At 33.4% G+C, this 24,798-nt stretch overlaps 2 protein-coding genes across 2 annotated transcripts; both read left to right on the plus strand.

Moving 5' to 3' along the window:
- The first annotated feature begins 1,427 nt into the window (after positions 1-1,427).
- On the plus strand, positions 1,428-7,729 carry LOC142617698 (putative choline kinase 2). The gene is made up of 8 exons (XM_075790651.1): positions 1,428-1,559; positions 2,526-2,956; positions 3,776-3,897; positions 4,046-4,241; positions 5,867-5,984; positions 6,088-6,135; positions 6,576-6,676; positions 7,368-7,729. The coding sequence occupies exons 2-8, from the start codon at positions 2,609-2,611 to the stop codon at positions 7,506-7,508; spliced, it is 1,074 nt and encodes a 357-aa protein (XP_075646766.1). The 5' UTR covers positions 1,428-1,559; positions 2,526-2,608; the 3' UTR covers positions 7,509-7,729.
- A 1,705-nt stretch (positions 7,730-9,434) lies between these two features.
- LOC142614914 (uncharacterized) lies at positions 9,435-22,973 on the plus strand. The gene is made up of 11 exons (XM_075787548.1): positions 9,435-9,550; positions 10,829-10,927; positions 11,872-12,015; positions 12,253-14,179; positions 14,351-14,637; positions 16,424-16,530; positions 18,131-18,281; positions 20,894-21,046; positions 21,244-21,441; positions 21,530-21,607; positions 22,113-22,973. Exons 1-9 carry the CDS (start codon positions 9,503-9,505, stop codon positions 21,376-21,378), a joined length of 3,051 nt encoding a protein of 1,016 aa, XP_075643663.1. The 5' UTR covers positions 9,435-9,502; the 3' UTR covers positions 21,379-21,441; positions 21,530-21,607; positions 22,113-22,973.
- The last annotated feature ends 1,825 nt before the right edge of the window (positions 22,974-24,798 follow it).

A 24,798-nucleotide genomic window follows, 5' to 3' on the forward strand; every position in this document is an offset into this window, starting at 1 on the left:
CATTTCATTTTATTCATTTCTATTTATTTATGAACATTCCAATCGTTCTCTTATGAACTCTCAAATGAAACTTTAAGGGCAAATTACACTTTACTCACCTATGATTTACCCGAAAAATACTTTAGCTACCTGTGGTTTAAAAATTGGCACTTTACACACTTTAAAAATCTTTTTTTTCTCTTTGATTTTTTAAAAAGTTTTTTATGTTAGTAGGAGAGAGATATAAAAGAGTAGCAAAAATATAAATTTACCCATATTTTTAATAGAGGTGGATAACGGGAGACAAATGGAGCTTACTTTAAATGGGTAAAGTGTCAATTTTGAAACCATAGCTGGACAAAGCGTTTTTAAGATGAATCACAAGTGAGTAAACTGTAATTTTCCCAAACTTTAAAATTTTCCTCTAAAAAAGAGAAGAAAAAAAAGATATATTTTTTTTAATATCACAAACAACTTGTGACTATCGGTCAATTATTTTCCTATAAATTTACTACTTTTTTTTCTAGAGTAATACTTAGGACACATAATAGTATATAATTTTGTGCCACAACTCGCCACATGGTGAGTTGTGATTATTGTAGGTGTGTTCCCACATGACCCACCATCACACTTACACTAATCATAACTTGCCACGTAACAAATTATGATACAAAATTGTGTACTTTTCTATGTCTTGAGCATTACTATTTTCTTTGCCACTCAAAATGATGTATATATTTGTAAGGATTTTACTAATGTGTGTCCTTAGGGTATACAATAATTAATCATTTTTGAAAATATTTCTCGAGAATTGAAAAAGTATTGACAGCTTTTTCAATTCCCGAGAAAATGTTTACAAAATTAGATTACTTAATGTGTGCCCTTAAGGTAATACTAGAGACATGTTTGATACATCTATTTAAATTTATTTAAGAAAAGTATTCATTCGGGGAAATCTTTGTGTTTTTACCTTAAAAAAAAAAAAAAACTTTTTATTTGAGATTCACATGGGGGAATCTAGAGCTGTCCCCCCCTAATTTCCGTGAAACGTGTCCAATCACTATCATCTCAAGCATTACTCTTTTCTTTGCCACTCAAAATGATGTATATACTTGTAATACCAGGGCATGTTTGGTAGTATTCATTTGGGGAAATCTTTGTGTTTTTACCTTAAAAAAAAAAAAAAACTACTTTTCATTTGAGAGTCACAAGGGGGAAATCTAGAGCTGTCCCCCCCCTAATTTCCGTGAAACGTGTCCAATCACTATCATCTTACACACACAAAATACAAACGCGTATCTCTCTCAATGTGTATCTGTCTATATGTCCGAAATCCTGACTCATCAAAAAACGAAAATAAAAACACGAATCGAATCGAAAAACTACGAGGCCCATCCTCAAAAAACACACTCAAAAAAATCCTGGACCCCACAAACACCGCACATTCCCATTCTTAAACCGACACTCCCGCTTTGGCTATTCACTCTCTCACAAAAACTCTGTTTTCTTTTTTCCAATTCAATATCATCGCCCACCTTCTTCTTCTTCTTTCTCTCCGGTTCCCTACAGTTCCCTCTCAGGTTCGTTCCCCGATCACACGACGCCGTTTCATTGTCTCTCCAATTCTTTCATTCCCCTTTTCCGCTTTTTTCATTACTAGCTAAAATAATATGTGATTGATTGATTAAAGATCGAATCTTTTTGTTTATTTATGTAGTGGTTGGTTAGTTGGTTTGGTAGTTATGCAATTTACTTATTATTTATATCGTTAAAAGTAATCAAATAGAAAGGAATGGAATTAATTAATATATGGTGGATTTGTATTGGTATTGGTATTGCTTTTGTTTGTGTTAATAATGTTAATGTTAAAATGCACTGTTGAGATATTCGAAATCGATCTGGGGTTGTTAGGAAAAAAACTTTCAAAGTGGATGGATAGGATTTTAGGGAACCCAGTTTATGAAAAGATTTGACTTTATTTGATTAGGTGTTAGATCAGATCATCATGTGCTATTAAATTTGTGTTAAGCAATTTATACTTTGGCAACTGTTTTTCCAAATCCTAAATTGGGTTTTTTTATTTATTATTTTTTTTATGATTTTAATTTTAGGCTAGAGCTAAAGTTTGTTGATTTAGATTGGTTTAGTGGGGTTTTTATAGACTTGGGTATCGTTCAGATGGTTTTCGCCACGTGAATTTTCAACTTTCTGTATGTTGATTTTTGTTTTGATTTCTTGTTTTTCGAAAATATGATGTTGAGGAAAAAATTGCATATGATCATGCAGCTGTAGAAGTTGTTGGCTTTAGCTGTAAACTATGTATTTGCATTGTGTGGGGATTTTTCAGATCTTAAGCAAGTTGGATGGTTGTATGCTAGTAGGTTCTGGCTCAAATGGCACTTCCACCTATTATAAAAGTAGTCGGAGGGTTCAAAAAACATTGGGTGCAGGTGTAACTAACATTTAGATGAAAAAACACTTAGATGATTGTATACTTTTTTTTTTTTTTGTTTGGCATTTGAATTTAATATTCACATTGCTTGCAGATCGGGTTGTTTTCACATTTAGAAGTCTGATTTACTCAAATTATTTTGAGCAATATTGTGTGGGAAATTGGTGGTCATTTGTAATGGGGGCTGGAGAGAATACCGTAGACATCAAAGTGGATCGTTTACCGGGAGAAGCAAAGGAGATTCTAAAATCATTGGCTTCCAAATGGGAGGATGTACTTGATGTGAATGAATTGCAAGTTATCCAGCTTAAGGGTGCAATGACCAATCAGGTTTACCAAATAAAGTGGCCAACAAAGACGGTCTCTAGGAAAGTTCTAGCTAGGACATATGGTGAGGGCGTGGAAGTGTTCTTTGACCGGGACGATGAGATTCGGACGTTTGAGTTTATGTCAAAGCATGGGCAAGGACCTCGTCTTCTAGGCCGGTTCCCCAATGGGCGAATTGAAGAGTTCATCCATGCACGGGTATTTTGATTTTTTTTTTCCTTTATAGTAATCTTGTTTGAGCTTGAAGTAAGTAGCATGGACATGAACATGAACACACAGTACATGGAGATAAGACAATTTTTGAAAGATTAGGTTACCACATGGAGGGGATATGACAATCATTTTATATGTGTATATGCATATGTATGTATGTAGTTTTACTTATTTTTAGGCATATTTTGTGTTTATTTTAATTTTAGAAAATAAATAACAACTATCAAAATGGTTAAAAGCATATCTAAATTGAAGGAATTCTTTAAAATAAAAATACTATATTTTGTCCTCCTTACACATTGAGGACATGCATGCAGGACACCAGTGATTTTTGAGTGGATGTCCTTCAAATGCATGGGGATATGCAGTGGTCTTTTTTATTCTTAACTAAATGGTGTTGCACATGTGGTCTCTTTTTTCATCAGATGGGTTAGTAAAAGTTAGCATTATTGTGGATTTATGTTAGATTGTGCATTTTTCCCTCCTATATACAACTCAGAAGCATGTGCCCGTATTGTTCTGACCATCTAGTGGTGTAATATTTTTAGTACATGACATTTAGTTGGTAAGGTGGATCATTATGTGGTTTTTTTAGAGAATCTGATATAGCCCTGGTGCAATTTCTTTACTCTTTTACTTATCAAAAAAAAAAAAAAAAATTTCTTTACTCTTTTTTTTTTTTAATTGAAATTTTGAGTCTTTATTCAATAAGAAATGGGTAGCTTTGTTCTCTCTAAAAATTGAAGTGTTCACATTCCCTTCCTGAAATAAATATAATATGCCTGCTTTATTTGTGATTTTCAGACACTGTCAGCATCTGATCTGCATGATCCAGAAATATCTGCTCTTATAGCATCTAAAATGAAGGAGTTTAATGATCTTGATATGCCTGGCCCAAAGAATGTTCGCCTGTGGGATAGATTGCGGTATGTTTGCCCCCAATACAGAATTTTCTTTTCTCCAATCAGTTTCAGTTGTATGTATCTCAACCAAAGCAAGGTTATTTTTGCATCCGCATTGTTTGTTCTACAATTTAGATGCAATAACTTCTTCTTTTTTTGTTCAATGCTTCAGAAATTGGCTAGGTGCGGCCAAGAGTTTGGCTCTCCCCGAAGAAGCTAAAGCCTTTTGCTTAGATACCATTGAAGAGGATATCTCGATATTGGAAAAGGAGCTTTCAGGGGCACATCAACGTATAGGTTTTTGCCACAATGATTTGCAATATGGTAACATAATGATTGATGAAGTGACAAATTCAATAACCATCATTGTAAGTTCCTCTTTGCTGGTTATCTAAATTTATGGTTCTTTGGCAAAATCAGATTTTCTGGGTGACAAAACCATGTTCTGAATTTTTCATAAAACCTCTACTGTGAAGATTAAAATTTACAATTGTTTGGTCTACTCAGTGGAATGCAGTGCATAGGAGATTTGATATACCTTAAGTGTCGATCACTTCACACCCTAATTTTTGTTCCCTAAATTTGTTAGTTCATGTTTGAAAGAATGAGAGATTTCATTTACCTTGTAATTCTGAATTCTGCATTTCTTTTCCAACTTTACTTTGAGATACCTCATTAACTTTTATAGGTTTTCAAGGTTAGTACATATAACTGGAAGCGAATTTAAGAATAACTGTTAATGGGGGGTAATCAGTTTAGGGAAAGTGGTCAGGTTAGTATTAGTAGCTGCTTGGAAAGATCATTTTCAGTTGTTAAATTTTATGTTTATTATTATTATTTTCTTATAAGCATTATATGCAATTTTTGAACCAACCCTGCTGATGAAAAAGAGTGCAATTATGTCTGCAAATTATTGTAGCAATTATCCTTGGAATCTCGTATTCATAGGTCTAGCCATCTGTTACCTGTATGATGTATGAGTTTAGAGTGGTTCTGTTTTCCTGTGGTGTATATTCAACTAAGTTTGCATGGCATCCAAGTGGAGTTGTGACTCTGCCTGGTTGAATTACTTATAGGTCAATGATGGGGTTACTAGTGGTGTCATGGATTTTCCGTAGTCTCAGGTCAGACGAAGATGCATGTATCAGGTAAAATTGATATTGGACAGAAACTTCTGCTGCATCACCGGATCTTTTTTTCTTTAATTGAGAATTAAGCATTTTAGTAATTTCCTTTTTTATTATACTGCACAGAAACTTGACTCAATTGGAAAGTTCATTAGTTCAGCTGTCATGGAAGATATATACTCGGACTGAAATCCTATACAATAAATGTTGCTAGACTAAATCATATTGAACTATTTTTTTTTTTGGATAAGTCTGAATCATATTGAACTTTGACACAAAAATTCGGAAATGTATGGATTACAGTGAGAAAGTTTTGCCACTTGTTTTGTTTGGTTTGAAAATCTTGAGTCTTATTGCATCCTTTGTTCTCTTTTTCCTTTCTTTTACTTCCTTTTATCCCCTCTCCCCCTTTTCTTCTTAATTGCAATTCTATGATACCCCCAAACTAAAAGATCAAAAACCAAAAATTGTGAAAGTTATGGGATCTGAAGAGGATACTTTGATATTCTTAACTACATATATGATCATGAATAATAAAACCATGCCATGCCTGGTCGTGGGTTTTTCTGGATGGAATCCACTAACTTTCATGGTTTTTATGGATGGAATCCACAAATTTGCATGCAGCTGCAAGTCCTGCATGTATACACTTGGGTTGTTTTCTCAGTAAGTTGTTTATATACCAAAATAAAAAATAAAAAACAGATTGTCATCTTTATACATGAATGTTATGAGAACATCTTGTTTGATATGAATTGAAATATCTGAATTAACCCTTCACACATAATTACTTCCCCCATGAACGCGCAAAGATATTATATGATATAATCAGCTATCATTAATTGTAATTCCACCATCATTACCAGGATTATGAGTATGCAAGTTACAATGCTGTTGCATTTGACATAGCAAATCATTTTTGTGAGATGGCTGCTGACTATCACATGGAATCTCCTCATATTCTGGACTTCAGTAAATATCCTGGTGCGTGGCTTGCTGAGGGTTTTTTTATTTATTTATTTTTTTAAACATCTTTCTTTGCTTTTATTTCCTCTGATCGAAAAGGAATTCTTTTTGCCTCCACCAGGTTTGGAGGATCGTCAAAGATTTGTTCGTATATATTTGAGCTCTTCTGGTAATAAAACTTTTATCCTTCATTTTATTTGTACAAGTAATTTTTGCTGTGTCTCTCTTTTTTTTACTATGAATTCACATGAATGATCACTATTATAACATTTAAAAACTGCAATTAGTGTTCATTTCCGGCGATAGGATAGCCTAATATTGTCGCTGTATATTTTCCTTGGAATTCTCATATTTCATTGGCTTAAATATGTCAACAGCCTTGTAGCTCAACTGACACCTCTTAGCGTTTCCAATAGAGACGTCAAGGATTCAAATCCCTCCTTCCCCAACTATCGAATGATCCAAAAAAATAAAACAGAACCTAAATATAATGTAATTGTTTAACAATCTAAATCGCGTAACCAAGTTGTGTTAGTGGCTAGAATTATACTTCACCTGAGAATTTGCATTTTGCTTTCATCATCCTCTGATCTGAATCTTTAAATGCAGGTGATGAACCTAGCGATATTGAAGTTGAGCAGTTACTTCAAGATGTTGAGAAGTTTACTCTTGCAAGCCATCTGGTTTGGGGCTTATGGGGAATAATATCGGTACTTCTAACCTTCACATCTTAGCTTTCATGATTAGAACTTGAACACTAACATCCTTCTAGAATGTCTCAGGATGACCAGGCCAATATTTTTACCAGGAAGTTTCCTATGGTTGCTGAATATAAAGTTTGACTTACCTCTTGGATATCTGTACAGATTATTACTTAATTTAACCTTTTTTTTTTTTCCTTCTTCTATAAACATCCTTTTAAACGCTTCGTCAAACATTTCTATTCTTCTATACTATTCACCACACCCCCCCCCTCCCCCACCCACCCACCCAGTTTTTCAAAACATTAATGGCATTTCTAGCCTCATACATAACTCGCCGGGTGCCTCATCAGGGACATGCCATTAAATGGATTAAATAGAAGCTATTCTGTGTCTAGTTTTAGCTTTTATGCCTGGTTTTAGTTTCAACCAAGTTGATCTCCTACCACAGTAACTTTTTCTAGTTTTCAAAACGTTATTTTACTGGCAGTCTACCCTCATATAGCTGATAGGGACCTCACCATTAATAGGTTTACAATATAAGCTATTTTTTTTATTATATGCTTGGTTTTAATTTCTACCTAGCTGATCTCCTACCTTGTACCTAGTACGTATGTTATGAGAAATTGCTGGGAAATAATTTTTTTATGCATTTATTTTCTGCAAGTTCATTAGTTTTATCTTCTGATATCTGGTTCAGGAACATGTGAATGAAATCGACTTCGACTACATGGAATATGCAAGGCAAAGGTTTCAACAATACTGGTTAAGGAAGCCTGAACTTTTGGGCTCTGTTAGAGCTTCCTCTGATAGTGTGGCTGATGGTAACTGTGCCACCTAGTTCTTGATATGCTTCCACTTTATTAGTGTATCGTGTATATACAGATACAATAGTTTGTTAAATTTCATCATGTCCCATGATCTCAAATATAAGATGTTATTTTTATGGTTGATAAGGGGCTTTGCTTATTGCGCTTTTTAATGAAATTTGTTATAAAGAATATGGTTGATAAAGGATTTTGTTTTTGTTACAAAATTAATGACTTCATATTTGATTTGGAAGAGTTGTTTTTTTGTCTTGTTAAAACATGTTGGCCTTATTAAGGACGAAAACGAGCATGGAGCAATGCTTTTGTGCAAATATCTATGTATGACAACAATGTACTAATCCCAGTCCGAACTAGGGACATTACAATTGAATACAATCAAAGAATTAATGGTTGGTTAGTTACTTGCAATTATTTCTATAGAAAAAAAAAATTACTTGCAATTATTGAAAATTATACGTCAAAGTGTCAAATCCTGGACTACACATCAATCCGGACTCATGGTTGGTTGGTTCATAGGCCACAACTGGTTGAATTGTTGCTTTTTCAAAGACACTTGAGTGGTAGGCTCAGATATCCGTAATTCTTGATATCCCAAGTTTCATCCATTATATTATTGGTTCATGAAGTTTCTTAGGTGTTTTGTAGAATACTAGGTCAAATTGGAGACATTATATATATATATATATATATATATATATATATATATATATATATATTTTATTGGATTGATGTGTTAATTAGAGTCCCGTTAATGGGTGCTCTTAATTATTTTTTCATTTTTTCAAGAGGAAATTCCTCCTTTTTTTCAATAAGAAATTCTTAAAATGATTCACTAACAATTGGCCTTAAGATATTCGTTAATATTTCTTGTATTTTATTATTATTATTTTTTTAATAAAAACCAAGTTGTAATCTTGGTTCATGAAATGTGAGGTAGAATTGTCACGATTTTGAATTTTGTTTAAATTTGGTTAATTATAACTTATTGAAGGTGTGAATTGAAACGTATTAAAAAAATGTGTGGTTTAAACATTTTTTTAATTTGTGATTTAATTAAAAATTTTTTGGAACAGTTCCTTGAACTTAGTCACAAGCTTATAAAACCTTTGATGTCGTATTGACTAATGCAACACACACAATATAATTTTTTCCCTTACTCAATCATATGCATTGGCTAATAGAATCACCTAGTTGAATTTAATAAAATTTGTACATAATTTTTTCTGTATGTATTTACTATTTACTAATTTATTTTATAAAGGTGGCTACTTAGCGCTATAAAAAAAAAATGTCGCCATGATGTGCAAATAGAAAAAAAAATTATTTAATTATTAGAATGGGGAAAACAAAGGCTTGGATTATATGATTTTGCTTTAAAAAAAGAAGTTTGAGAAATAGTAAATAATTAAAAAAAAGATTTTGAAATGCTGAAAATAAATTAAATTTTAAACTTATCCTAACATACATGAAATATAGATAGCGAATCACATATTTCACCCAATCCAATATAATTATATAAAAAAAATCATAAATTCTAATTAATCCAACTAGGAAATTGACTATTATCCAATTGCGCCTATAATGATAACAATAATAATTTTTTTTTTGATAGGAACAATAATAATAATAATTTATTAATGTGTTGGTCACTTAGCCTCATTCTAAAGAATAGTTATAATAAAATAAATATTTTATATTGTATCATATGTTCAAATTCTATTGTATTTATAATTTTTTTTTTTAAACAGCCTTTTAAAGTTACAAAATCATGATTAAAAAAATTACAAAATTATATTAACATAAAATGTTTATATGTTACTTTAAAAAAAAAAGTTTTTTTTTTTAAATTTAAAATTTCTTATTAACTATTACTAATTAAAAAAAAAAAAAACTATTACTAGAATTTACTACAAATACTTTTCGTTTGGCGCGAAAATCCTAGACCAAGTGAATAGATAGGCTGTGTTTGGCGCTCCCACATTCTCTCCTTTTTGTCGAAATTTCAATGTCAATGGGGTGCAGCTTAGGGTTTCGTCCTCCTCAGTTCTCTGAGGTACGCCAATTGGTTTCTTTTTCTCCTTATCCTCTTTTGTTATAATGCTAATTGTTACTTGTTTGGTTACTGAGAAAATAGTCAAAAAGTTCAGTGAAATAGATTTCTCAGTTTTGTGTATTAGTGGAAAAAGTGGAAACCCACTTGACTTGATCCATGGTTAGTAGCTATGGCTCATGCAAAAATTCGTTCTTTTTTTGTTTTTTGGTTTTTTCAGCAACCGAATTGAGCTGGGTCAAGCTTAATTTTAAGTAAAATTATGGATTTTGAAAGGTTCAGCTTTTAGGTCTAATTGAAAGTTCCACTTGACTCAGTTAGCAAATGCTTATCTAAGATTATTGTTGTTATTATTGTTGTTTTTTTCGTTTCTCTTGGCAACCAAACTGAACTGGGTCAAGCTTAATTTTAAGTAAAATTCTGGATTTTGAATGGTTCACTTATTGGGTCTAATTGAAAGTAGAGGGGGGTATTCGTTTCTTTTTGTTTGTTTGTTGTTTCTTGGTTTTATCCAGGAAGAAGTATTGAATTCAATTTTCATAGGCATTTGGTTATGCATGTGATGAGTGAGTTTGTGGTGTCTTATCTTTTCCTTAAGAAAATTTCCTGGTTTTGAGGTTTTCCTACCTGGGTTTTTTTGTTTTTTGTTTTTTTTTTTCCCTTTAACCATGGGCTATTTGTTGACAATTTATATGTGTTTCCAATTTACAATAACTATTCCATCTTACAATTTTGATAAAGGAAATCCATTTAGAAAGTACTTGGATTTAGGCAATTATCTTTTTCAATTGCGATAAACCTTGGTAAATCTCGCTTATGTTGTGTTGTGCTTCCAGAACCAATGAACAACCTGTTTGAGATATTTAATGAAAATTTTCTTTCTAAGAGGGAAATCAAATATTAAGGTTAATAATGAAAGTTGCTTCCAGAACAACTAAACTTTATGTTCTCGTAGCTTTAATCTAATAATTGTATAATACCAAAGTGGAATCTTGGTATTTTGTAAAAAGAAAAAAAGAAATATTGGTATAAAATTGGAGTTTGTTGCTGCCTCGAAACTAAGCTCCCTTCTTGTACTTCCCTTTTGGCATCATGGTTGTGTTTTCTGTACATCTCCTAACTCCTATGTCATTGTACATGCTCTGCAAATTTGCATCCAATGAAATTTGGTAAAGAAAAAGAAATGTGGGTTGTTCTGTTTTCTAAGTGATTGCTTATAATTTTTTTGTTACAAGCTATAACTGCAACCAATGGTGTTGTTTGAACATGTACTAATTACAGGATTTAGTTTGGCTTCCTGGTTGGCTTCAGCAACATCAAGCAGAACCATTTGATGAGCACATAAAGGAAACTCAAATGCCTTCTGAGCTAGCAATTAAGGTTGGAAGGTTTTTTATTGTTTATTTATATGTTGTTTACCGTTTGGCATGTGTTGATATTGATACATAATACGGCTTATTCTCCAATAACTTCAAATTCTATTATGTTCATAACCTTCTCCCACCTCCCATAGGGAGTCCCTTGATGAACTTCAATTCTGTGCATTGTGGATCCAACTTACTTCTCTTGTGTCATCAGCATCTTTCTTATGTCCTACTGAATGAAATTGAAACAATGATGTTGTTGTAAATAACTTAAAAGAGTGGCCAGCTTTTTTTCTGCACTGTCAAAGTTTCTTTTTGTTCTGCTGATTGTTTTCATCCAATATTTTAGCATTCAATACTTACACAAGGAAGAATGGGATAAAAGATACTGCTTCTATAAGTAGATAGGTCAGTAACGCAATATCTATTATTTGGGCTTGTCACTATGCAACATGATAAACTAATGATCCAAAATCGCTTGCAATCATCTTATAATGGGGATTTTTTGTCAATTAGGACTTCCTTTTTTGTTAACCTAATTTTATTCCTGTCATTCTAGTGTTGTGGTCACTGAGCTCTAAGTCTGTTTTTCCACCTTTAGGTTATTAAGATGCAATCAATGAGGTGGAAGGAGTAGTGGGACAAGAGAACTATTTTAACCATCATGTTTAAGTCAGAAGCTGATTTTTCTTAGACTCCAAAAGCATCTGGAATTGGAAGAAAACTACTTATTTCTGGTCTACATTTTGTAAATTATTAGTTTGTTGTAGTGATTTTTTCTTGACTTCTGATAGTATGTAATTTGATAAAGCCATAAAGGTGATGATTCAAATAAACTTAATTAACATTTGTTATTTCCAATCACTGGATTGTTGCACAGATTATTCTATGCTTGATATGCATGAATGGTTTAGTTTAATAAAATGTTTTCTAATGCATCTTGTTTGTTGGAATGGATAGGGTTTGAGTTCTTTTCAAGGAAACATTGGTGAAAGTAAAGATGCAAATCTTTTAGCAAGGGAAGAAGGTAGATATAACAGCTGTCATTTATTCTTATCTGGGGAAAACAGTTCAGAAATTAGTTTTTCTCCATCTCCTGGAAATGTAAGTTTTTAACCATATTGGCCAAAAAGTAATTCTAAAATTTTGGGTTCTGCAAACATTATTAAGTTTCTGAATGAATTGTGAGTTTAGTCTTGTCTCCTAACTTTGACCTGCAAAATGATGCGTTTTCTTTTGAATTTTTTATTCTGCATTAGCATATATTTCAATAAAAATTAGTTATCTTGTTTGGATATTCAGTTATAACTTGGCTTGATCTATATATCTTCTGTTGGACAGGTGCTTCATTTCCATCTACATCTTTCATCAGATGGAAACTCACAGAATAGCACTGCTCAACTTTTGGATTCATCACAAAAGCTGCTTGAATCTAACAAAGTCCTCTCAGTGCAGCTTGCTGAAAATTCTGTTGGTTCTAAAGATAAGACCCATGCCAACATGCAGTTTAGTGCTGGTGGGCCTAATTTGTTGCCTCTAAGTTCTGTTCCAGAAACTGTGGAGAATGTTTATCCACCATCTCCATCCAATAACAAGAAGATTGAGGGGCAGTATGAAAAGAAATTCAATTACAGGTTCCTCAAAGGTGCTGATGTCAATGAAGCAGTTGAACTATCTATTGCAGCATCTGAAGCATTGGTTATAAATGAATTAGTGAAGAGTGAGTCAGCTTCAGAAGCACTGCCAACAGCATCTGTGCTTGAAGTTGCCCTTCTGGTGAAGCAAGCACGGTTAAATATGTTGGAAGATGCTTTTTGTTGCCCAACCAAGGAGACTGACACATGTGATTCTCTTTCTGAGTTGGATGATGTTGCCATGGCAGATGCATTTGAAGATGTTGGGTTATCTTGTAGTGTCCCTGATGACCAGCATGCTTGTAATTCGGCTATGTCTCACATCAAGGAAACTTTTCTCTCTGAAACTCATTTTAGAGATGACAATGGATTGAATTGTACAAAACTCAGGTCTCAACAAGAATCTTTTGATTATATTTCTACAAGTAAACATTTAGAAAACAATGTGGAAATTGATCTGCAGATAACAAATGACTTGCCTCTAGAATCTCTTGATTGTGAGAGGCAGAAGAAACTTCCTCATGATCCTCTCTCGCAAGAATCTCTTGATTGTGAGAGGCAGAAGCAGGAAAATCCTAAAAGTTTCCCCAAGCGTTTTCTTGGTGAGACGAGCTTTCTCTCTGAATCAGCATATATTGCCCCAGATGAGAACTCTTTTGTGCAGAAACATGAGTCCAAGTCCAAGTTAGGTTCACAGTCAAGCATGCACTCTGTGGGTTTACCTAACAAAGCTAATGAGGGAATATTGCTTTCTCAAGATGTTAGATCTTCGAGTCTATCTTTCGTTGATCCTCTTTGTTCTGTTGTTCCTTGTAGTATTTCTACAGAAAATGCTAGTACAGCACAAGATAAGAATCAGAATGAAGGTGAAAATAGTAAGGAAAATTTCTTTCAACCCATGCCAGAAGTTGGAATGGAGGATTTGCAAAAAACACTGGACCAAAATATTGAACTTGACCATGGGAATGAGCAATCTACAAACACGGTTAATGTGCAAGGCTCTGGATTTTCAGTCAGAAGGAAGTTGACCTCACTTAAGACTTACAGCATGCTTTTGCCTAACTACATTCCCCTCTTGGAAAGGGGACGCCTTTGCCATAATCAGTTTCAATTCAAATATGATTGGGGACTGCTTTCCTCTGATCAGAATATGAGCAGCACCAAGTATTCTGATAAAAGGGGTTTTGATGATCTCCTATGTTTAAGACCTGTTTCCAAGTGTACTGCTGGTAGAAATAATGAGGACAATAATGAAATTGCAATTAACAGGAGTTTAGCTGCAGAAATGAAAAATGAGGAGAGAAATGAAACTGCAGAAGGGGTTGAGTTTCTGGTTCAGCCATTAGAGAAGAGGACTTCACCTCTTGTCGTAAACCAAAGGAGATTCCATGGTCTGCAGACTTCTAAACATTCTGTGAACAATTTTTCTGGAGAGAAACATCCCAAGACTGCTACAGTACCAGGACCTGTTATTGAGCATCAAAAAATCAAAAGTCTTCAAAAGATTCAATCTGAATGCTATAACTCCAATGACAAGCATGTTTTTGCAAGAAAGCGAGTTCGTTTCTCTGAAGCAAAGGACCTGCTCCCGCAGAACAAGAAACTTCAAAAGATACAATCTTCACACCAAAACTGTAAGACTTGAATGCTGGTTGTGTAATGCATATCTAAATTTTGAATCATGTGTTTTCAAATTTGGTTCTTTTTTCATGTGGGCACTGATTGTGTAATGGACCTTCAATATGTAAATATTATGGTCCCCCCCCCCCCCGGGGCCCCATTTAACATTGTTTAAATTTATGTAGGCTCAACTGCTAGAGCTAAAAGGACGAAATTGTCCAGACCAGGATCCAGAGCTTATGGCGTGAAAAGATGTCTCACAAATTTTTGTGTTAATGTTGGGAAGAGATTGATTTTACAAGGGGTAGAATTCCTTCTTACAGGATTTTCTAGTGAGAAGGAAAAGGAAATTGAGGGACTAATATGGAAATATGGTGGTGTGGTTCTATTTGATATTCCTTCTCCACCAATTTCAAGGGGAAAGAGAAGTTCTATTTGCCAGAATTTTCCAGTTATTCTTTGTTTAAAAAAGGTTGGTTCTTAATGATTAAGACCTTTTCTTCCTTTATTTATAACTTTGGTCCTCCCCACCCCCACATCCCAGGCTTCGTGGAGCCTCACTCTATCTTTGGAATGATGCATCTAAAAATTGGTCCTCATTATATCAAGACTCATTACTTTTCTTTTCTTTTTCTTTTTTTCATTTTTAAATCCTCAGGAGTAATCAGTTGTTTTGTTCTTGTTTCCTAGCTAATTTGATTTATTGTGAGTGGAGGTGCACAACCCACAATGACACATCAGTTTCTTTCAAATATGTATATGTTGAAAAATTACTCTAAGTCACAATTATTTATTTATTTTTTCCATCTATGTCTGCTTTCACTGCCAGAAACCCTCTATGAAAATTTTAGGTATACATCATTGCTAAAAATTTCTTATATATATATATTCTTGATTTGTTTATGTAAATTTTAGAGAGACTCAATCTATGGATGGGTTCTTTTCTAAAGACTTAAGAGTTTACTTCATAGGGTCTCCATGAGTGTTCATCTATTCACGTTTGATTATATATCAATGAGTATTTTTTAATAAAAATATTTGATTGAGACCCTATGAATATCTAATAATTATTACATAATAATCATGCAGTTAGACTTCAACCGTTATTATATTGTTATCCATATATTTTTCCCATCTATGTCTGATTATATAATAAAAATATTTGATTGAGGCCCTACAAATATCTAATAATGATTGAAGTCTAACTACATGATTATATTGCTATCCATTTATTTTTGCTGTCTGTGTCTGATTAATAAAAATATATGATTGAGACCCAATTAATATCTAATAATGATTATATAATAATCATGTAGTTAGACTTCAACATTTTTATATTGTTAGAATTTTATTTTTGCTATCTATGTCTGATTATATAATAATTATTTTTATGTAATGTTTTAGAATTCAATGCAGTGTAATACTGTACAATCATTATAAAGAACTTTTGCTTTCAAGAATAAAATAAGTGTATGACATGGTAAATGCTAGATGTTTGTCATATGACTCAAACATGAAGTCAATACTTTAACATGGCTATGATGTATTCAACATAGTGACCTTCAATGAACTGATATGTGATATAACAGTGAACACAAACATGGGCATTGGATTGCAGCAAAATAGTGTTGTCCTTTTCATGTGGGTTAAAGTGAAAGGTAGTTTAAGTTATGATCACAAAATATTGGAAGTCTTTTGATGGTCTTAAGGATTACTGTTAATTAAATGTTACTGCCTATTGCAGATACATGGACATCTTTGTGATCGAGGTTCCCTCTCTCTTTTTATTTGGGGAGTGGGGTGGGGGAGGGAGGGGGTGGATTTGGCAGAGGTGATTAAAGAACTGAAATATGTTTGATATTAATGATCAATTAATTGTTCTTTATATATAGGCTAACATATCTTCCTTTATCAGTGGTTACTTTTATATTCATCAGGGTATACAATAAGTTTTGACTGTTCAGCAATTAGCTCCTCTCATCTCATTTAGTTTCAACTTTGCTGGGCTTAAGAAACTTCAAGGTTAAAATGAGTCACAAGAGTCATAGCCATAAGAGTTCTTAAAATTTATTTCGGGGTGATAGTCTTCTTAATCTGAAGTAGGAAATATCATAAGAAGTTTGTGAATATCTTAACATCTGACTTCTGTTCTATTTAAAAATATTTTGTTTTATTATCTTTCACAGTACAAGGTTTCATAACTTTTTGGGGGATGTGGCATTTCTTTTTCTAATGGGTATTCTCTTTGTCTGTCTCAGCTAAAAACTACCAAATTCTTGTATGGGTGTGCAGTGAATACCTTAGTACTGAAAGTTGATTGGCTCACTGATTCAATTGCAGCAGGTTCTATTATACCACCCGAGAAGTAAGTTGAGCTCCATGTCTGACTTGCACTTTTATCTTGTTTCTTGGAATTGTTTGGCGCTATATTCCTGCTTAATGTTCGTGTTATGTTTTAGTGTCGTAATGACTGCCTGCTTAATCAAAGCTTGAACTTTGACCATGAAGTTGACTAGGTTTCTATTGAATTAGAATTTAGTTGGAAGAAATAAGGGTCAAAGTATTTTAGACTGCTCAATTAGCTCTAACTATATATATATATATATATATATATATATATATATATATATATATATATTTTTTTTTTAGTTAATAAAATTTTTATTAATCAAGTCTACTTCATGCAAGAAGAATGAAGTAGCAAAAAAAATATATATACAAAAAGGCTACTCAATTATCTCTAACTATAGAGAAGATCATCAGAGAAAGACGAGAAGCAGTCTGTCTTTATTCATCTATACTAGCTGCCATGCATGACACAAAAGTAACATTTTCAATAGTAGCTTTTTAAGCTTGCTCTGAAACAAACAAGGCAGATTCATGGTACAACATCAACAACAACAAAGCCTCAAATGAAATGAATTTATAAAATTGGGAGAGATTATTCTTAAGCTTTTACTAGGTTAAATTTTGGTGATTGCAGTTGAGTTGTTTTTAGCACATGTCTAGTGGAAAGAGGTCCTGCCTATCTTTTTTTGGAATATTTTTTAAACACATTCTCAAATTTTTTATTGCAGTAGTTAAGGATGTATTTATAAAATTTTCTTTGGATATACATTGGAACCAAAGATTTGTGAGAGTAGTACTTAATTTGATAGAATTTTTTATTTTAATTTTAAATCAGTTCAGTTTGAATCAGGGGGAGAGGGTGGGGGTGGGGGTTTTAGAAGATGACAATTTGAGTGGTGGAATGATCCTATCAAAAGAGGATATATTAAAGATGATAAAATAGCACATTTTCCAAAAGCTTAAGTTGATAGATATGATTATTTTAAGGACTTAACCATTATTCTAACACTAACCACCCCCCCCAATCAATAAGTGGGGCTTAACACAGGGAGTTTTTAACATTAAATGGAAGGAGGTAGAGTGGAGATAGGGTTTAGATGGGGTTTGAATTCAGAATCACCTAATTTGATACCATGAATGATAAACTACCATTTGTCCGAAAAACTTAAGCTGGAAAGAAAGGGTGAATTTACTTCTAGCAAAAGAGAGAGGAGATTATTTGAGATTGGTCTTGTATGTGTAAGAGGGGTGGTGAAGCAGTTGACCATCTTCTTACTTCACTGCTTGGTTGCACAGGACCTTTAGTCATTAGAGTTTGTGTTTTGTACCGAGTATAACTGAAATTGATAGTTTTTTTTAACATAAATGAGGTAACCCTTTCTTCTTATTCTGGATTTTGTTTGATGTTATAGCTCGCATTGTGAGTTTATTGGAGAGGACTTTCCAGTCTGGCTGAATGCTTGTCTTACAACCTTCTGTCAACTGCTTTTTTTTGATGTATGAAGGTTTAAAAGAATCAATATATTTTTATCAGGAGATGAATGTTGCTGCCATTTTTTCCAATTTTGAATGTATTTCTCTATGGTTTTATGATTCCAAATTTGTCAATCTATTAGGTACATGATTCTTTTAAACCGAGCTGATGCAATGTGTACCAGCATTGGGAAGCTAGTTCATCTCAATAATAATAAATATATCTTTGAGAGAGTAGGGATCATGCTTCATGGAAAGCATAGTTTCTACACCAAATTCTCAAAAATAATCAAGGTAAGATCAGTTCACTCTAATTGATAGCTTTAATTGAAGTCCATATTATATCTCCTTGACTATATTAGTTAATTTGCCTCTCTCTGGCCATCTTTTCTTGGTCACATAGGCACATAGCTCCTGGATTACAAAACTATACTGTTAATATTTTTTAATAAGCACCGGGAAATCAGTGGAATTGCTTTTAACTGACCTTGTAACCTATGCACGGATCATTATTGAACTCTGAAGTTTGAATTTGTATCTCGATACTTCTTGTAGCTATTGTGTGCTGAGTGCTAGACCTAAAAAGTAAGAGAACTAGGTTGTTTCTTGGATATGTTTGATCTTGATGCAAAGGTTTTCCAAAAGTTTCTGATCATCTAACTCTTAAGAGTTAAGAAGTTCTTTTTTGAGTAGAGCAAAATAGTTAGATCATGGTGGGAATGGAGCACTTGATTGGGAATATTTAAGCAAACTTGCACTAGTTTTCTCCTTGATGGTAGACTCTTTTTTCTTAAAATCTTGAGTCTTTATAGAATTCATTGACTCCTGAAATTTTAGCTTCTCTAACCTTCACCAGTTCACGTATATCCTAAATGTTTAAATAAAATGATTGAAGAACAAAGAAGAAGGTTTGACTGTATTCTTTATTCCTGTTACAAGATTTAGCAACTGAAAAAGTAGGACATGACATAGTAAGGCACACAAACATGAACATGGTACGAGTCAATGTGTGCAAGCCAACAAAGCAAATTGCAAAAGTAGACTTGATGGAAATGGGAAATCGGGATGATTAATAAACCTCTCAAGTCTCACCTAGTATTTTACTCTGCGTAACTCCTAATAAAAAATAAATTTTATTTCATTTATATGAACTTATGAATGCAAAATTTCTAAAGTAATTCACGCCTTCTTTTTTTGTCACATATTCTTATATCATATCCTAGTTGATTTGTTTTTGAAATATCGATTAGTTTCATTGCTTATAGACCATTAATGTGGTTGTCCCTCTTTAAAACCATAGTGTTTCATTTATTAAAATGGAAGAAATAACATATGCCGACATGTCAAAACTAAATGAAGGGTAGGGAAAAACTTGATTATGGTACCTTAGGTATTGTTTTTCTGGTTACCAATTATAATTTGCCATGTCATACATATGCAAACTAAACACTCATTTTGTTAAACACTGAAACCCTATCATGTCCTTTCTTTTCATTCACTGAATCTTTTCAATCTCTCTTTGAAGCCTGATTGGGTCCAAAGTAGATGGCCATAAGCAAAAATTCTCTCTCTTACAGCTAATGAAATCATTTATGTGCTTTTTAGTGGGCATGTTAGCAAAAATTGGACATTGTGGCTATGGATATTACATATTTAACTTGTCCATTTGCTGCACAACACTCCTATTACAGTTTTCATAAAAGCAACATCTGATATCAAACCTACCTTACCCTTCAAGATCCCCCTAAAAGATTCAGACCTCACTTGAGAAAACACATTCTCAAAGAACCACAAAATCTTTGAATTTCAAGAAACAGAATTCTATTAGGCATAATTCAAACACTGTCATGGTTACTCAACAAACCCACATTTCATAAAATCACAATCAGTGCATCACCCACGAACACATCCATAATCAAATCCATCTTCACTGTCATTGTAGGAATTACCTGCTCCAAACAAAAATCTAAGAGTCCAGCTCAAGGCTTAATTAAACAAGGAAATGTTAATTCACTGGTTTGCATTCCGTTACATTAATGAACATCAACTAAATGTATACACAACATGGCTTGTCTTTACATTTATTTAAATCCTCACTTTGCCCACCCCCTCCCTAAAAATAATAATAATAATAAAATTCAGGTTTCGCCCCTAGTATATGGCAGTGTCATCCAATTTTGTATTGTTAATGTGATAACAATGGCACACATTTAAATGTTTGAATTTTTAAGAGTGAGCATGGGCTCACAGAAGTTCAGTTAAAGAATCTAGTCATGGTGATAAATTTCAGTCTCTAAAGATTAAATATTGATTATGCAGTGTATGGAAATGGGGCAAAAAAGTATTTTAGTTAGTCCAATAACAAGATCTAGAAGAAAGATGGAGTACATTGAATTTTATACACCTACCACATCAATGCTAAAGCACAATTAGTCAGACCAGGTGTCTTTATATGCTACTTTTTTAGAAGAATGGCAGCCAGGTCAAATATGATAATGATTTCTAACATTGTTGTTTTGAGAAAACCTGTGTTCAGTGTCAGACCCTTAATTTGAGTGATGGCTACCTTCTCTCCTCTTAAGTCCAGTTTTTTTATTTGCTAGGTAAGAAAGTCCAGTTTTAATCTTCAGTTACTATGTAGCCATAGACCTAAATTCCCAAATGCACCTTAATCACACATTTTGCTTAGAAGCAACTTCCATGTAGTTAACATATAACAGTATAACGCCCATATGGCCATTTTAGCATTTGTAGTTGGTTAGTTCGTCCTAGCTTCATTCTTATTGTACTATGATATGCTTGATTTCTGCTTGATTTCACATTCTTCTTTCATATGGTTAGTTTTTCCCTTCTAAAAAGTTGATTATAGTCTAATTCAGTGTGTTGTCCGTTTCTTGGTTGCCCAGCATGGAGGTGGGCTGGTATTCAAAACCCTTCAGTGGTTGGTTCAAAGTCTTGACAATGAAAAGATTTTTGTTGGTGCTATTATTGCTGAGGATGAGAGTAGGGTATCACGTCATTTGAAACATTGTGCCTCAGAGCGAGAAATACCCATGATGGTTAGTACTTGTTTTACTCTTTACAATTGCATTGAATTACTGATGGGAAATCATATCATCCCCTCCGAAAATTTTCTATGTCTAAGAAGTGCATATAGATATATTTCTTGGTTGCTTGCACATGAAGATTCCTAAGTATTTGCTTTTCCCTACACTGTTTAACTTTCAAGCCTTCTTTTGATCATATGTTGTTGCAGCCGGCTAGCTGGATCATCAAGAGCTTACATTCAGGAAAGCTCTTTCCTATTAAGGAGAAAACCCATTCATCGCTTTTGCCAGCAAATAATATTCCAGAGGCTCCAATTTCCATGGACTGGAGTGAAGAAATATGAAATTTACTTCTCCCATGGGCTCTTGCAAGATAAATGCACAAAGTTTTCTGTGAATTGCCATTGGTATGGCTTGGTATTGCTTGGTGTCTGTATTTTTGGTTAAATGTGAACTGCATGGCTTATGGATAGTTACATTTGATGTTTTTTACAGGTACCAGCTACTATTGAAACATATAAAAAGATGCCATACTTCTCTTGCTAAGCTGTCCACGAGAGAAAAAAAGTAGAGGTAAAGTACTAATTGATTGAAAATGGTGGGCCTATATACTTAAAACACCTTCTTTGTTTTGTTTTTTGTTTTTTTGTGCCCGAATAAACACATTCTTTGTCAGTTTAAATAAGGGGGCTGTACCCAACTTTTCTGTATCTTATGGCAGTTTAATGTTATTGAAGCAACTTTATCTGCAGAATTTTCTGCTACAGCAACGGCAACAGATAAGATGAGCTGTAACAGAAAATTCTGCACATGTTGAAAATTTTGATAATGAGATGGGCCCAAGGAAGCCCAGGTCACACTGACACCTAGTGTTTCCTTATCTGTATCTTTTTTTTTTTTTCTTTTTTTTTTTTCCTTATAAAAAAGAAAAATTGTAGACCCAAAAGGCTTGTTCTTGTTAATGTAGTAATTACTAATTTTAGGTTCTTGAAGCTGTTTTGACAACTGTTCGAAAGATTTAATGTATATTTTTCAACTTTAAGGGCACTAAAGAATTTTGCATATCTTCTCTTTCCAGGATGCTTAAAATCTTAGCCTGACATCCACACTAAAGATTTTGAACTTTATGAGAAACATTAACTAGGGTGGATTGGTGGAAAGCCTGGCTTGCTCCAACTTCTCTGATGCCTGGTTGATCAATTTGTTTGGATTAGCAATACAGGGAGCTACAACGGCTTATTAATGGCCTATTTCCTAGCTGGAAGAAAATAGGGCGGCGGTGGCCACGTGGGGGCGGGGGGATGCAGGTATGAACAGAACAGTTGATCTTATCTTCGATGATTGGATTTTGGAAGTAGAAGGCTTAAAACAGCAAAGAGTCCTGCAACTGGATCCCATAATAGCAGAGGCTCAACTTCTCAGAGAAGCCATTGTGCAAATGTGATGATCAATGACTGGCCTAAATTGTTTCAAATGAAACCGTCTTTGGCTTTAAGTGCTCTTAAGTATCGTCTGTGAAGATGTATATGTTATACCCCCAGTTGCTGATGCTGTTAACCAGTATAGCATATTCTTTTTGATCTCTTTCTCTCATGTCAAGGTACAACTTAAAAAGTTGGAACCGGTGCTGATCTTCTGTGAAATAATGGAGTCAATATTGAGTGGGTTGTTTCTTCCCCTTGGAGAGTTCCCATCTTTGTGATGCAATGTATTATTCCCAGAAACGAGATGGAAAATATTGTCATGTACTGCTTGTTAATGCACACTGATAAAGCAAGCCAGCAATGACTAGATAGAATGAGCAATTAGTGACAGATCTAGATTTGCATGTTACATGGCGTAAGAAATGTTGAAACAAAAAAGTAATGACAATTCCTAGAATCATGTAATCTCTTACATCTGTACCATAATTCCATTCGTTTGAGAAAGTTAAGGATTATTGCCTAGATATAAGTTAGAATTTTTGTTTAGAATTTAGGCAGGGTTGCTAAGGAGGAGTGGGGAAGATAACGCCCTTATAGTGTAAGCCCTAAGCCCACCTTAAAACGAGTACTCCTTGACTCCTAAGATAGTTTAGACGCTATTAAAGCAAACTTCCAATTCCATCCCTGGCAATTTGGGACAGATTTTTAAATTGAAAGTTTTTGTATTTAAAATTGTGCATAAAAAGATGGATTTCTAATTTTCTAAATTGAATAGTAAATAGTATTCGATTAACACAAATCTTGGTATGTGTGTTAAGACTTAAGAGCATAGAGAATATGTAATCTTACAGTGAGATTTTTGAAATATTAATCCAATAAGAAGTCATTAAATTAGAGTTACATTAGGTTCAAGTTACATTTAATATAACTCTAAGTTATGTCAAATAATGCCCATGTCAAATTAACCTTGTGGCCTTACTTGAGGATATGTTGTATAGGCTCGTATATACGTAGGCTTGCTCACTTAGGAGATAGTACCCTTTAAAGGTTTTTTCATTTTCTTTTGTTAAAGAACACGCATATCAAAATTAGTAACCTCATAAGAAGTGTGTGTCTATATATATATATATATCATTCCAACCTCTTTTTCGTTTTTAATTTTTAATATTACTTTTTGATTAATGCCTTCCCGATTTCCTTTTTTTTTTTTTTTTAAAGAAAAGAAAAGAAAAGTGGGTGAAATTTGATTGAAAAAATAATGAGGCACCTTACTATCAATCACACCCTTCAACCTAACTGGGACTTCTTCAAGCCAGACAAGCTCAGTATCTCGACAACCAGTCATTTTGGCCAACCTATGTGCTGCTTCATTAACTGAAACTAAAACCTTAAGTAGCAATTTCATCTCCTCAAACAAAGGGCCCAGCAAGGTCAGATTTTCTGTTACATCTTCCTTTCTTTCTTCTTCTTTTTTTATTTTTTTTTTGCTGAAAATTTGCTGCATGATTGCATCTTCCAATTCAACTATCACCCCAAGAGAATCACGATCAAAACAGACTTGTGTCAACCCCACTTCTTGCCCAAAAATTATTCCCATTCAGTTCCCGTTGTAAACCTTTTTTTTAGTTGAATAAAAAATTGGGTCTTTTATGTGGACTTATCGACTCCACGCCACGTGACAGTAATGATAATATCACATATACTACTAGACCTTATCCAATTCCCCATTGTAAACCTTTTTTTTTTCAGCTGAATAAAAAATGAGATATATGGTGTGGATTCATCGACCTCACGCTACTTAATAGTAATGGTAGTATCACATATACCACCACGCCTTAAAGGTAACATAAACCAATTGTCATTCAATAGCAATGAGAAACTACAATGGCATTCACATGTGGTACATTCATATTGACATCTCGCAAATAATTAAAATAGAAAAAAGACCGAATGGTTATAGAAAGGTAACATCATTCTGGAAATCCTACCGAACCTCACCTTCATCTAAGCATGATTACGAAGGAGAAGGAATAGATTGAATGCAATTTGAAAAGTGGATACGTAAGAGAAATTGAATGAGAATAAACAAGAAATTTAAACCATTAAATATTTTAGGAAAAATTTAAGATAGTTAGAATAAAAAAATTTACTAAAACAAAAGATTTTAATATATATAAAAGGAAACAGTATCTCAACCTTTGACTACCCTTGAGATACTCTAAAAATCTCATAAACTTATAATGTGATAGATGAAATTTAAAACTTTTGGATTTACAGTGCACCATTCAAGTTCACTGAGCCTATCATTTTGGTGTCTACAAATGGACTAAGAGTCCATTT

The sequence above is a fragment of the Castanea sativa genome, chromosome 11 (genome assembly GCF_040712315.1).
Source record: "Castanea sativa cultivar Marrone di Chiusa Pesio chromosome 11, ASM4071231v1".
In the NCBI taxonomy this organism is placed as follows: domain Eukaryota; kingdom Viridiplantae; phylum Streptophyta; class Magnoliopsida; order Fagales; family Fagaceae; genus Castanea; species Castanea sativa.

Coding starts and splice junctions, on each gene's coding strand:
- LOC142617698 (XM_075790651.1), top strand. CDS start 2,609: ATGGGGGCTGGAGAGAATACCGTAGACATCAAAGTGGATCGTTTACCG. Junction 2,957..3,775: donor AAGAGTTCATCCATGCACGG/GTATTTTGATTT, acceptor TGTGATTTTCAG/ACACTGTCAGCATCTGATCT. Junction 4,242..5,866: donor CAAATTCAATAACCATCATT/GTAAGTTCCTCT, acceptor CATCATTACCAG/GATTATGAGTATGCAAGTTA.
- LOC142614914 (XM_075787548.1), top strand. CDS start 9,503: ATGTCAATGGGGTGCAGCTTAGGGTTTCGTCCTCCTCAGTTCTCTGAG. Junction 9,551..10,828: donor GTCCTCCTCAGTTCTCTGAG/GTACGCCAATTG, acceptor TACTAATTACAG/GATTTAGTTTGGCTTCCTGG. Junction 18,282..20,893: donor AATTCTCAAAAATAATCAAG/GTAAGATCAGTT, acceptor TTGGTTGCCCAG/CATGGAGGTGGGCTGGTATT.